Source organism: Diorhabda carinulata, chromosome 4 (genome assembly GCF_026250575.1).
Source record: "Diorhabda carinulata isolate Delta chromosome 4, icDioCari1.1, whole genome shotgun sequence".
In the NCBI taxonomy this organism is placed as follows: Eukaryota; Metazoa; Arthropoda; class Insecta; order Coleoptera; family Chrysomelidae; genus Diorhabda; species Diorhabda carinulata.
The window spans coordinates 12229519-12242900 of record NC_079463.1 but is presented as its reverse complement, the minus strand read 5'-3'; the positions used below and the strand labels follow the sequence as shown (position 1 = coordinate 12242900).

Genomic DNA, 13382 nt, shown 5'->3' with positions numbered 1-13382 from the left:
CCGATCGGGAAGACCAGTTTCTGTGTCAGTTCCCGAAATTATCATGACATGATTTTATCAGACCGTCGAATTGGGTTAAAATGGATATCTGAAGCACTGCATATTTCATACGAACGCTTTCATCATATAGTTCACGCCCATTTGGACATGAGAAAAATTGCTGCAAAATGGATCACCAAATGTTTGAATGTTGACCAAAAACGTGCAAGGGTAGAAGCGTTCGATCTGTGCTCGATTTGAAAACGATGTAGACTTCTTAAACCGAATTGTCACTATAGATGAGACTTGAGGATACATTTCTACGATTCAGAAACAAAGCAACAATCGATGGAATGGCTACACTCTAGTTCTCCAAGACCTAAGAAGTTTCGTGTCCAAAAATATGCTGAAAAAGTTCGTGCTCCAGTTTTTTAGGATTGCCATGTAGTAATCGTGACTGATTTTTTGGATAAGCTATCCAAAGGTGTTTTGTTTTTGCAGGACAACGCCCCTGCACACAAATCTCATGTTGCCATGTAAAAAATTCGTGATTTAGGGTTTGAATTACTAGAACACCTCCCTTATTCACCAGATTTGGCCCCGTTCGACTATCATCTCTTTTAAAAGTTTAAAAGGTCGTAAATTTTCTTCCAACGAGGTGGTAATAAATGCTGTGGAGGTCTGGTTTGAAGAGCAAGAAGAAACGTTTTTTTTTTAAGATCTAGAGACGTTGCAGGTTCGCTGTAATAAATGTATTCAATTAAAAGGAGAATATGTAATAAAATATTTTGACATTGAAATTTTGTTTGGATCTATAGTAGGCTAAGAATTTTTCAATATGTCTCGTAATAAGAACCTCGTACTCTTTTTCTATCATGATATTCGTATTTAGCGACCTCAAAAATCCTCAAAATGTATATATTTAGCCAATTTTATAACGACGTGGCTGCCTTAATTTAACCTAACATAACTCAACCAATTTTATAACGAAATTCCACAAGGCTCCAAGAGAAGACGTATAAACCTGCGACCACGAGCACCAGGTACCTCGCGTGTCAACACCGTCGTGTTCAGCGACTTCTAAATTCGAGATGCACTAATACAATTTTTATTTATTATACATACATAATTTCTATTCACAAAGTTTATTGAGGCTCTCCCGAATCGCACATATTTTGTTGTATCTTGAACCCTTCTACTGCTCAGATATTTTCTGCTTCATTTCCTCGACTTTTTTTAGTCGCAAGTTTAGTTACTGTGCCGATGAGTCCTGTTCCCAGAGTAGGAAAAATGAAAAAAATAGCATAATGCAGCCTTTTACAACAAAATATTCCGAAGATTAAATAGCCTCCCGATCGAATCTCCATGCTTCCTCGAAATGATATTTGTTTCGATTCCAATAACCCTTCAGTGTGTGCAAACGAAATTTCGAGAGTAATCTTGGCGAGTATGAAAATTGAGAAAGTATAAAACAATCTTCTCAATTGCCCAAATGGATTTAAGTCTTTTTGATCTGACACAAAAGCGGTCAACAAAGTTAAAATTCCATCGTTGACTGGTGAGTATGGGTCAATCGCAGTGACCGCAACTCTTGGTTCGCTGGAAAAACTATCACCCATCATGCCTGCAGTTGGTTCATCAATGCCAAAAATAGAATTTCGATACCAAAACTAACTGGACAGCAATAAAAATACTGATCTCGATGGAATATCACCAGTCAAATTGAAGAAATGCGCAGCTGAAGTAATAATCCCGCTATACAAACTATTTTTTTCTATGATATGAAAGAAGTCTCTTCTCTGCAGATTGGATACTTGCATGAGTTCGAACCATACAAAGAAACGGAAAAATATATATAATAATAACTACTTCACAAATTGCAAATCAAATTTATAACTTAAGTATCATAACCTTGGAAGTGTTTTTACTCCAAAAAAATTTTATACATTTCTTCCTTTCTGTTTATGGATAGAATATAATAAATATTATAAATAAGGCTTATTGATAGAGAATTTCGGACGTCAACTATTATTATTATTAAATTTTATCTTTCATTCTATCAAAGAAGAAAAAAATTGATGTAAAACTTGTTCATATGAAACGATTCGATATAAGAGAAAATCACTTTTGCAAGAGGTAATAAAATTATCCCTCGTTATGTCACTCGGCGTGTATTGAGCCTGAAAGTTTCCCGCACAATTTGGAAAACCGTCGTGAACGGGATAGTATCGGCTATCCCGAAGGATTCCTGTTCTCCTGATATTCTTTGATCGGAAACATTCCCTTCCAATACGAGTAATACTAAGTTAAACGTAAAATTGTTGAAGTTTCCAAACTTTTTTGTTTCATAGACCACTTTCAAAATTTTGCTGGATGTAATCTATGGAAACTTGGCGCTATGGCTGAGTTTTAACGACTAATTAACAGTTTTCGTAAAACAAAAATTTAGAATTGATTTACTAGGGTTAATTATTTCATAGTAAAATCAACTAAACAAATTTCAAATAAATCGTAATTGATTGTGCTGTGAGTGGATATCAATAAAGCAAATTTGACCAATCGAAAAAGTGACTGCATCCTTTTTGAAATCTACGATGACTCACAGCATAAGAACCAATCAATTTCTGCAAATTTTATTTAGAAAACCCTCCATTCGGATAATTGATTGATAGCAAATTATCAATATTTGGCTTGAGTTTTGTGAGGAATAACCGCAAATCTTCCCGTTCGGTGATATCTGCTCCTTTTTTGTTAATAAGTTTTTCGAAAAGATATAACGAGGGAAGCGGGAAGAGAAGCTTTCGCACAATTGCCCACAGACTTCTAAACCCACGATATCGCCGGCCATTGCAGGAGCTCCATCTATTGCCACTGAAATAAGATTAGTTAATGGAATCGATTTTTCCTTAAAAAATTACTCGGCGCGTTGTACTGAATATGGAATATGCAAGTTTTTACAAGTAACAGTTGCTGACCTTCTTAAAATATTACGTAGAACGTAGAACCCTGTCAAGTTCACCTGAACCACTTTGGGAATCACGGGATTAAACAGTTTTAAACAATATGAGTTTTACTTGAGGAAACCTAAATATGCCTATGGTAAACCCTTATAGCATAGTTATTATTAACCGGGAAAGGATGACATACCAAACTTGAGTACGATAAGCAAAATTTATAGTTTTAATGTTGGCAATAACGACCTGTCGCTTTTAAATAGGACGACTAGTCTATAAGCGCAGAGTTCTCGACAAATTATAAACTAAAAAAATGGTAAACACATCATATAAATAATAACATGGTGAACTAATACAATATTTTCTATTACGAGGGATATTTTAAAAGTTTCCGGTTTTGATCTTAAGATGTCATCACTTACTACATCACTCAATAAGTCGTGTGACTGACACACAAATGGCGCTGTCATTGTCAAATCCAAAAGACGTTTATGAAGTACCAACTTTCAAAAGACTATTATTAGTCAGTCTTAACAACGGATTTCGTTTGTTAATTTATCGTTGCTTCTTGATGAAAAAAAAAAATACTATACAAGCTCAACAATGGCTACAAAAGTGTTATCCCGACTCTGCTCTATCGAAAAAAACCATTTGTTTTTAATTTGGCTGAATTTAAACGTGGTCACACAGACCCCGATGATGGTGAAAGCTCTGGTCGTCCAATTGAGTTGGTTACTCCAGAAAACATCAAAAAAGTTCACAAATTGTTTATATATAATGGAAAATTGAAATTGCGTGAATTAGCTAAGGTCATAAAGATATCAGAAGACAGTGTGTTTACAATTAAACATTAAAATTTGACCAAGAGAAAGCTTTTTTCAAAGTGGGTGCCTCGTTTACTCACAGTCGATCAAAAACAACAACGTGTTCTTGATTCAGAGCAGGGTTTGGTCATGTTTACACGTAATAAATCATATTTTTTGCGTCGATATGTGACAATGGATGAAACATAGATCCATCACTTCACTCCGGAATTAAAACTATGAGTGGACCGCAGCCTGTGAACCACGTCCAAAGCGGTTAAAAGCATAACAGTCAGCTGGGAAGGTTACGTCTTCAGTATTTTGTTCATCGACTATCTCCAAAAGGGAGAGACAATCAATAGCAGATACTACATAGAGTTGTTGGATGGTTTGAATGCAAAAATAAAGGAAAATGTCGAAGAAAAAACCACCAAGAAATGCACTGATTCACAAGTCAATGGCAACGATGATTAAATTGAACGAATTATACTTCGAACTGCTTCCTCATTCACCGTATAGCCCAGATTTGGCCCCCAGTGACTAGCTATTCGCTGATCTCAAAAAAAATGTTCACCGGTAAGAAATTCAGTTAAAATGAAGAAAAAGTTGCTGAAACTGAAGCCTATTTCGAGGCAAAAGACAAATCCTTCCACAAGAACGGCTTCGAAAAGTTAGAGAAGCGTTGGAATATTTGTATTGCTCTTGAAGGAGATTACATTGATGAATAAAATCGATTTTTGGGAAAAAAATGTATTTACTTAGTTAGTCATACGACTTATTGAGTGATGTGTTATCATTATACAAAGTGTCGGTTCACAATCTTTCCACTTTAACTGATCTTTCTTACTTCACTCCAAAGACGCGCGTTTACTCTCCGGAAAATAATGGTGTACCCAAGTTTTGGTTTTAGTAAAGATTCAGTGAAATAAATTTTCTCCTTCCTCTTAATAACGTATAATCTTTCCAGCGTGTGAATTTCTACTCAAAATTCAGTCTTGGCACCCATCTGGCTGAAATTTTGCGTTAACCGAGCCGTTCATGAATTATTTGCTTAATACTACATACGATGATACCAGATTCTTCAGCCATATCGCGTCCAATATTGCATTGGTGTCCCAAAATGAGTTTTTCTACAACGCTAACGTTCTCGGTCTTTTCGGAAAGCGGAACACCATTCAAACACTTGAATCTTGGAGAGTTACTCATCCCAGAATGGTTCTAGAAATTTTTAAGAAATTTCCGCGGATTTTATATTATGTTTGACCAAAAAACGATTCGTTGCGCAACAGAAACTGGTACATCCTTCTCGCTCATGGCTATAAGTATTCTGATTTATATTTGAATCACCCTCGTATTTCGCGTAACTTTCGGAGTTTGTTGTTTTTTATGTTTAATTTGAAGTGTAGGAACTTCCATAGACAAAAACCAACAAATTTAGTTTTAAAAATTTATATTTTATGTATCTACCTTATTTTCATAATTTAGTATCGAACATTTTGAATTTCCGATTCTACAATCACATTTTCTTGTAGTTTCCCCTCATGTTCTATTTACTTATTTCATTCAAAGTGAAAGTATTGAAATTCTAATGACACAATATTTGAACCAATCTAGTTTCATACGTACTTCACGGAAATGAACAAAAAAGGCTGAAACGTTCCAAAAATAACTCATCTGCCATCAAAATAAAAAAATATACATCGAGAGAAAGAACATTAATTCGCATAGCGAGCGCCGGAACCCTAGGGACGCAAGTGGAGGCGGCGAGGTCGTTCACCTCACGAACAGTATCGGTTTTTGGGAAATCAAAAAAAAATCACTTGTTAAATATTACCGGAGCGTTCGTTTTATGTGTTACGCCAACGGATTCCTCATCAAATCCCTTATCAAAGAGCTGTCGATATCATTTCCCAATCAAATATTTTCGATTACTAATCGGTTAGTAACAGAGCAGCAGAAAAGCGAAGGGGAAACCGATATGGAAACGTAACGGGAAATTTACCAGGATCTGGAAATTCCAACAGGAGTTGATATATGTATTGATCCCAATCTACACACACTAATATGTTATATATTTCAAAATTTGTCCGTGGAAACTGTTATTTACAAAGATACTATTTAGAAAGGTGCAAATTTGAAAGAAAATTAACAAACGGTATAGAAAATGGGAAGGAAATTATATGTTACGAAAATGGCGTTAGATAACTAAACTTTCATCTAATCATTATTGTCCAGTTACCATGTAGTGGAATATGAATATGTTATATAATATACGAGGTATATCCACAAAGTAAGTTTTATTTGTTCATATTAAAAATACCGGGTGGGCAAATAAAAACGACCATCGACCATAAATTGGTTGGAATTTATATATTGGGTATTACTGGACAAAAGTTCTTTCAAACAACATCAAGTTTAAAAAAATCGACTAAGCAGAACTTAACATTGAAAATAACAATCGAATGTATAATTTAGAAAAAATACTTAAATATAAGTTCTGATTTAGCAACTTTGAATGCCTATAACTCAGAAACGAGAGGCGTGTGGGAAAAAATTTTATGCCACAGCATTATTTTCACGTCATCTTCTCAATTCCAAATTTGTATCAAATCCCAGAACACCATGTATAATCCGTTCCTGAGATATGGACGACGGCCATTCTTAGTTACCCACCCGGTATAAAAATCTGCAACTTTTGAAACTAATTTTCTACGTGGCTTAAAATCATAATGTTTCACGTGGCGAGATTTTATATACCATCTTTATAAAAGGGTTGCTGCCTGTATTTTTAAACATATGGTTGTAACATGTTCTTTCAGTTCGTCGTCATGGTTGAAGTGTTAACCACCAAGAAAAAATTAAAAGTTTAAGAAAAAAGTAGCTAGAATCGAGATCCGGGCTGTATAATGAGAAAATAATCTAATTATATACAAAAAAAACAAAATTACATTGCATTTTATGAGCTTCCCTGTATATTATACCCATATTATATATTATTTAAAGGAACAAATAATTTTTCATAATTAAAAAATTTTGGGCTCGTCCGGGATTTGAACCCGGGACCTCCCGCACCCTAAGCGGAAATCATACCCCTAGACCAACGAGCCATTAATTCAGAATATTCCAAAGTATAATTTATCCCGTTATATTGATGGAAACAATTTTTATTTTATATTCTTATAAAAACTATATAAAGCCCTATACCTTGATTACAAAAACGTTTATAGAAATATTTGACAACAATAAACATAAAATACAAAAAGAGACGTTTCGACGTAATCACACATTTTTATTGTTGAAGAACAGTTTTCAACATTCTACCTGCTTGTTTGTTTATGCATAAAAATTGAATAGTGGACCTCAATTTTATAAATTTTTGGTTATTTAACCATGGGAAACGAAATTTTTTATTAATGTGATTATAAAAGGTTTTCTTAATCATCCTTTATATGATATTAATAACATATAAGCGTCTCTGACTACTGTAATTCAATTAGAAACGAAACATATTAATTCCAAAAAAAGAATTTTTCTTGAAAAAATAAATAAAAAACATTATTTATATCGAATATTATGATGAAAAAATCACGGCCCATTAGCTCAGTTGGTTAGAGCGTCGTGCTAATAACGCGAAGGTCGCGGGTTCGATCCCCCCATGGGCCAATTTTTTTTATGTGTATAAATAATAATTGTTATCTTCATTTTAATGGATGGTGAAACTATAGAAATGAATTAAATAATTCAGAACTCGCATAATTTTTTACTGTTATGACATTATATAAGGAAATGTTGGAAAGCTTGATTAATTATTTTATATGTCAAATATTTATTACGTATTAATAGGAAATTTTCAAATGCTGGAAGATTTTCCACATTAATATGATGAATTACAAGGGATTCACAAAATCTAGTAGAAAGATTTAAAAAAAATTGGGCTCGTCCGGGATTTGAACCCGGGACCTCCCGCACCCTAAGCGGAAATCATACCCCTAGACCAACGAGCCAGTCGATAATAAATTTCAGGTCTCATTATATGAGGAGAGGAATTTTTCTTTTTATCCAATTTAAAAAAAAAATTATTAAAAATTCAATTCGATATATTAATTTTTGTGTTATTGTTAAATTTATAAAAAATTAACTTCGTCTAAAAAAAGAATGATTCATTTCTATTTAAAAAAAGTGAGCAACGTTCCTATATGTATGCAGCACATTATACATCTTCCTTTAATCACGTTTTTGTGTATGTATAGTTTAATTTTTCTATTAATCGACCACATCTGGTAAAAATCATCTTTATTTCAAATAATCCGAATTTAAAAACCAGTTTTAACATCAAACTTTACCATTGCTTGCTCCCTCTTACTTTGCAGCTTATCTGATCAACAAACTCGTTTTCAGTACATGTGAAATGTCCGATGAAACTCGATAGTCTTTGGTAAGAGCAGACCATATGCTAGTAAAAATGCCTAAATATGTACTGTCAAGCTAGTGCCAACAACCACCTTGCGCGTCACTAATCGGACTTGATCGTCTTCAATAATATACCTTCTTAAGCGAATATTAACTACTTCTTTGTGAAGGAAACACATATTTTTATACATATGAACATCTTTTCTCATAATTGTGAGTTTGTTTGCATAAAAATGATTCATCATCTTTTTTACCTCCCCTCGTATATCCGTATATATAAATAAGACAGTGAATGATATTCATACCATAGAGTTGACATTAATAGATAGAAAGAGCGGGATACGGGTACTTATTGTAGCAGGCTCGATAGAGATGTTGATAGTGAGAGTGAAAGAGCATCTCATATATGGACAGTTCGTGGAATGTGTTCCGACTAAGTGAAACAAATAGCTTATCGTTCTCTCTCTGTCTCTCTTCCGAGCGCTTGAGTTAGTTCTGCGCATCTTTTGCGCGCATGTCACATGCACAGTATAGATAAAGTGTCTCGAACGAAAGAGAAAATGAATATTGTCGGCACCGTAACGTAGGGACGTTTTTTCCCATAAGAACTGTCCATTTAGGAGTATTACATATACCTATGGGCATACTACTCTCCAGCTTTATCTACTCTATTCGAATTGGATCGCCATGATGTCGAATTTTCGGTGGAAGGAGAATAACAAGTTTTGATTTTAATGGCGCTCTCTCTATTTTTAATACAACTCTATGTTTCATCTAAATTGTCAGTTAAAAACCACAATTTTATATGATTAATTATAGTAAGTATTCAAATTTCTTTATGTATTCTACATTATTTTGAATTATATCGAACTTGCTAATTATTGGGCAATAATAAACGAATTTATATCAAATTTAGTAAAACGAACCTGCATTGTAAAACCAAAACATTATCTGGAATCAAAACTTTAATATTCGGTTTTAAGTTATCTATATCTTGTATCTTTCAAATGTAATCCTCTTTCTCATTTGTAATTATCAAAAATTATTTGAATTTATGTTTTTTTTGCATTTTCGGGACAAATCTAATTGATCGGAGGTCAACGAACTATAGTGACACTAAATTATATGACAAATTCTCCATTTCAACAGGTGAAATAATGTTAATATAACTAGCGATTATTATATGCGAATTAATGAGGTTAGGAATTAAAACCCAATAAGTATTGCTGTATATACTGTTACCGAATAATAAAAGTAACAACTAGTATCCATAATTTATATAAATTTATATAATAATGCATAATATTAATGCGAAAACTATTATTTCCAAACCTTATCATCCAAAATGTCATCACGGGTAGGAATAACTGCCAACCAATTTTGTCTAGGACGAAAACATAAACTTCCAGCAAATGGAAACATAACAGAATCAGTGTTTTTCTTTAAAATCACGGCACTATCACGACACAATTTTCCCCTTAAAAATCATACGAACGGGTCAATGTAATATTGAGTTTTCTGCGCTTTCTCACGTTGCTTTAATGTTTACAATATAAATAGGACTCTAAGGGTAGAGGGCGCAGACCTCTTCAAAACAACGCTCTGAATTTTGTGATGGGTCACAAGGGTAACGCGGATTGAAGTTTCTTAATAACTACGCCCCAACGGGTTGCAAAAATATTTTATTAAATCATAGTATTTCAATTAGTTATTATTTTTCTCTATCTCAACATACGTGGCGTGTTTGCGTGCGTATGTCTGCAACTTTGTTTTTATAAAATTACAAAAAAAGGTATGTTATGAAAGTAGCTTAATGTTTTAAGATATTAAAGATTATTCTTAAAATAATATATTCAAAATCGTAAGCTACAAATGTATATAGTTATATTTATAAAATTAATATGGATATGATGGTTATTTCTAAATTATTATAGGCGTATATAAATTATGTCTAAAAACTACGAGGGAGGACCCAAAAATAACCGTAGATGACAAGTAAATAGATTTATTTTCACGATTTTTTCAGCCGTCTAGTTATTTAGAACGATTTGAAGTGAATAAAGATATACTATAATCGAGTGGACATGGAAATTATTTACAGAATTTGAAGTCCATTACTAGAGTGCGTATTTGAAAGTATAAAATTAAAAAAGCAAAATTTTTTCAAAATTACTCTATTAGTGGAACTTTATAAACTAAAATCGAATTCTTAAACAAATTCTGCTCATTCTTCATTCCACAAAGTTTAGTATGTCTCTTCAAATAGGAGGTGGGGGAGAGTGGGAAACTTGTTATAAAAAAATACCTGTAAATTCGGTTTTGCTTAGCCGATTTTTATAAACTTGATGTGGTTTGAAAAAGCTTTTGTCCAACAATACAAAATATATAAATTTGAAGCAATTTAATTAGCTACGTGAATGCTAGAGGACGTTGTTTCATATATTTTGGACATTGTGATTGACAAAATTAAATAGAATTATAAAAGTTTGAGTAGATCTTTTATGAACATTAAAATAGTCAAAACCATAGATCGATATATTTTTTCTGTCCCGAGGTAACTTGATAAATGTGTAAACGGTGATAATCTCTTCAAACGTCTATTGTCTACTGCCTCATTGAAAAAATGGCCCAATTATTTATCTGCTTATAATCCTGCACCACACATTTACAGACCCACGTCCCTGAAGTTGGATCTCCTGCATCGAACATAGCCTGAAATTGTAATATAATTTGTTCCTGAGGTAAGGACGACGTCGTTCTTAGTTGCCCACCCGGTACCAATAAAGTAATGAAAAATTGAAAATTTTTTCTATCCAAGAATGAAAAAAGTTATATATAGCTACAATTACTATTTAAATTCGCTACAGGGGTAGTTATGACTCTTAAGGAGTTGTTGGGTTAGATGAATGATTTTATACAACAAATATTTGATTCATAATTATATAGAAAATTAATTTATTCTGTACGTTTTGACCTCACTGTATGTATGCTTCCATTTTTAGCATAATTGCCTAATAAATATATTTATGAACGAACCCATAACGACGACAAACTGTAAATAATAAAAGAAGTAAAATAAAATCGTTATTTCCAGAATGATGCATGTAATATTCATAAAGCTTACACGGCCCATAAAAGTGCTATAAACAAACATTTGTTTTACTTTTTTATATCATTATAAATATTTTTTCAATTATTGATGACCTTATGAATCCAATAAAATAATATGTGCAAATTTTATTTAAATTTATAAAACAAACATTCAGTTGAAACTTATATTTTGATATATTACGATTAGGGAAATTGGCCGAACTCTCGAAAACATTAAAATAAAATCTTAGGTTATACCAGTAGGGCCTGGTCTTTAATGAAAACGGACATATCTACAGAAGTACCAAAAATCCGCAATTGTAAATCATTTGATAACCTCTGAATAGTCTCAGTAACTTCGACAAAGAATATTTATGAGTCTTTCTTGTTCAAACATGGATTCCAATAGTAGAAAACGCACTAAACTACGATCGTCTCCACCTAAAAGACACTCGGCAACAATCGTCGCGGCAGAACAGTTAGCCTCGCTTACCCAAGTTACCATTAAATCCGTGAATCAACCAAAACTCTTCCACAATTCTAGCCCTGCAGATGAAAAGTTTTTTTGTATCAAGACCATTCCTGAAATATTTATACCCTGCATATACTCTCGAAAATAAAGTAACGAGTCTCTCTTTCGTCAGATCCCAGTAGTTCGCTATCAGATCAGCATTGATCGCAGATTCTGAAGATGCCAACAGAAATGTCTATAATTGATGAAGAAGTCAAGAGTGGTTCGATGAGACAGCTTACAAAAGAAATACGAATATTTTGGACCAGTAGCGAAGCAAGAAAAATACTTTTCCTCGAGCGCTACAAAGTAGTTCTCTGTGGCGAGGATAACCATTCGACTCGAATGTCTGTCCGGTTGGTGAATTTATCAAATTTATAAACAAAATAAGTCAAATTCAGAGGATACGGTGCATTTAGCAGCAGTTCGAAGCCTAAACTAAAGTAAGCCGGTGAAAGATGACACAATAGTGACTGCTTTGCCCTTCTTCAAGTAGATCACACCTTCTGGATCCCAGATAACGGTGGCTATCACTTTTTAGGCAGATAGAAAACTCGTAGCTTTCTTTGGAACACATTTTCCGGAGGAAATCCACTATTGCGATTGTTGTTTGATATCTAGTATAACAGTAGATTCATCTTTCGTCAATGGTGACGAATTCACGCAGAAACACTCATCTGAAGTATTCTCTCGGTTGCGCTTGTCGTCCGAAGTAAGCAAACACGATATCAAAGGCTTCGGAAACTTTCCCGTGACCAAAAGTCCACGGTTTGGCCTGTTTCTTGATATCTAATGGGTACTAGTGAATCCATCTTTCGTCGATTCACAAATCCAAAGAGGTGCACACCCCCCCCCTCCTACAGTGGTCTGACGGTTGCGCTGGTTGTCAGGAGTAAGCAAAGACGGAAACGACCGCGTCGAAAACTTCATCGTAGCAAAAGTCCACTGTTTCGACTGTTCCTTGATCTGTACGTATTAGTCGATCAATCTTGCGATGACTGTCAAAACAGCGCAGAAAAACTCGTCAAAATTGGTTTCACGGCTGTGCTTGTTGTCTGGAGTGAACATTCTAGACGGCAACGATCCCTTCGGAACCTTCCTCATGTCGAAGATCCAATGTTTGGCCTGTTCCTTGATCTCTAATGTGTACCAGTGGATCCATCTTTCGTCGAACGTGATGAAACCAATCAGGAACATTTCTCTGAAATGGTCTCAAGGTTGTATTTGTTGCAAACACATTGTGATAGCTTTTCGTGTCCAAAACTTGATACAGGAAACGACCAACGCGATCTTTTGGTGTTAAGATATCTCGTGCACTTTGAACCGGCGGTCAACTAAAATGGTATCTTTGATTTTTGTCACGTTTTGGACGTGACAGATCCAAAACAACAAAATTAAAATCATTTGAACCAATTTATGACCAACACCATTGAAGGAGAGTTACCTACACGATAGTAATGATACAAACTCGCCCATTTATTGTAAATCCGGTTCTGTGTGAAATATGTATAAAGCGGATATATCGAGACAGTGACAAGTCTATACTAAATTGGAGTAAACGGCGTATACGTATATATATAACATAGATTTAGAGGACGTGGGGAAAATTTTGACCAAAAAATAAAACTATTTGAA

The 13382-nt window shown here is 34.0% G+C and overlaps 1 protein-coding gene and 3 non-coding genes across 5 annotated transcripts in view; 1 reads left to right on the top strand and 3 right to left on the bottom strand.

Moving 5' to 3' along the window:
• LOC130893376 (uncharacterized) overlaps nucleotides 1-9704 on the bottom strand; it is a 303656-nt gene extending 293952 nt beyond the window's left edge. The window contains exon 1 of one of the 2 annotated variants that reach the window (XR_009059195.1): nucleotides 9479-9689. Coding sequence is in view for 1 of the 2 variants with exons in the window: in XM_057799423.1 (XP_057655406.1) it covers nucleotides 9479-9568 (90 nt within the window). In the remaining variant the exon portion in view is untranslated. Of the gene's footprint in view, nucleotides 1-9478 lie in introns of both variants that reach the window. The other variant, XM_057799423.1, reaches the window with a different exon arrangement.
• On the bottom strand, nucleotides 6772-6843 carry Trnap-agg (transfer RNA proline (anticodon AGG)). The gene has a single exon. It is a non-coding gene; the product is annotated as a tRNA-Pro (tRNA).
• On the top strand, nucleotides 7326-7399 carry Trnai-aau (transfer RNA isoleucine (anticodon AAU)). Its single transcript has one exon. It is a non-coding gene; the product is annotated as a tRNA-Ile (tRNA).
• Trnap-agg (transfer RNA proline (anticodon AGG)) lies at nucleotides 7669-7740 on the bottom strand. Its single transcript has one exon. It is a non-coding gene; the product is annotated as a tRNA-Pro (tRNA).
• Nucleotides 9705-13382: the final 3678 nt, after the last annotated feature.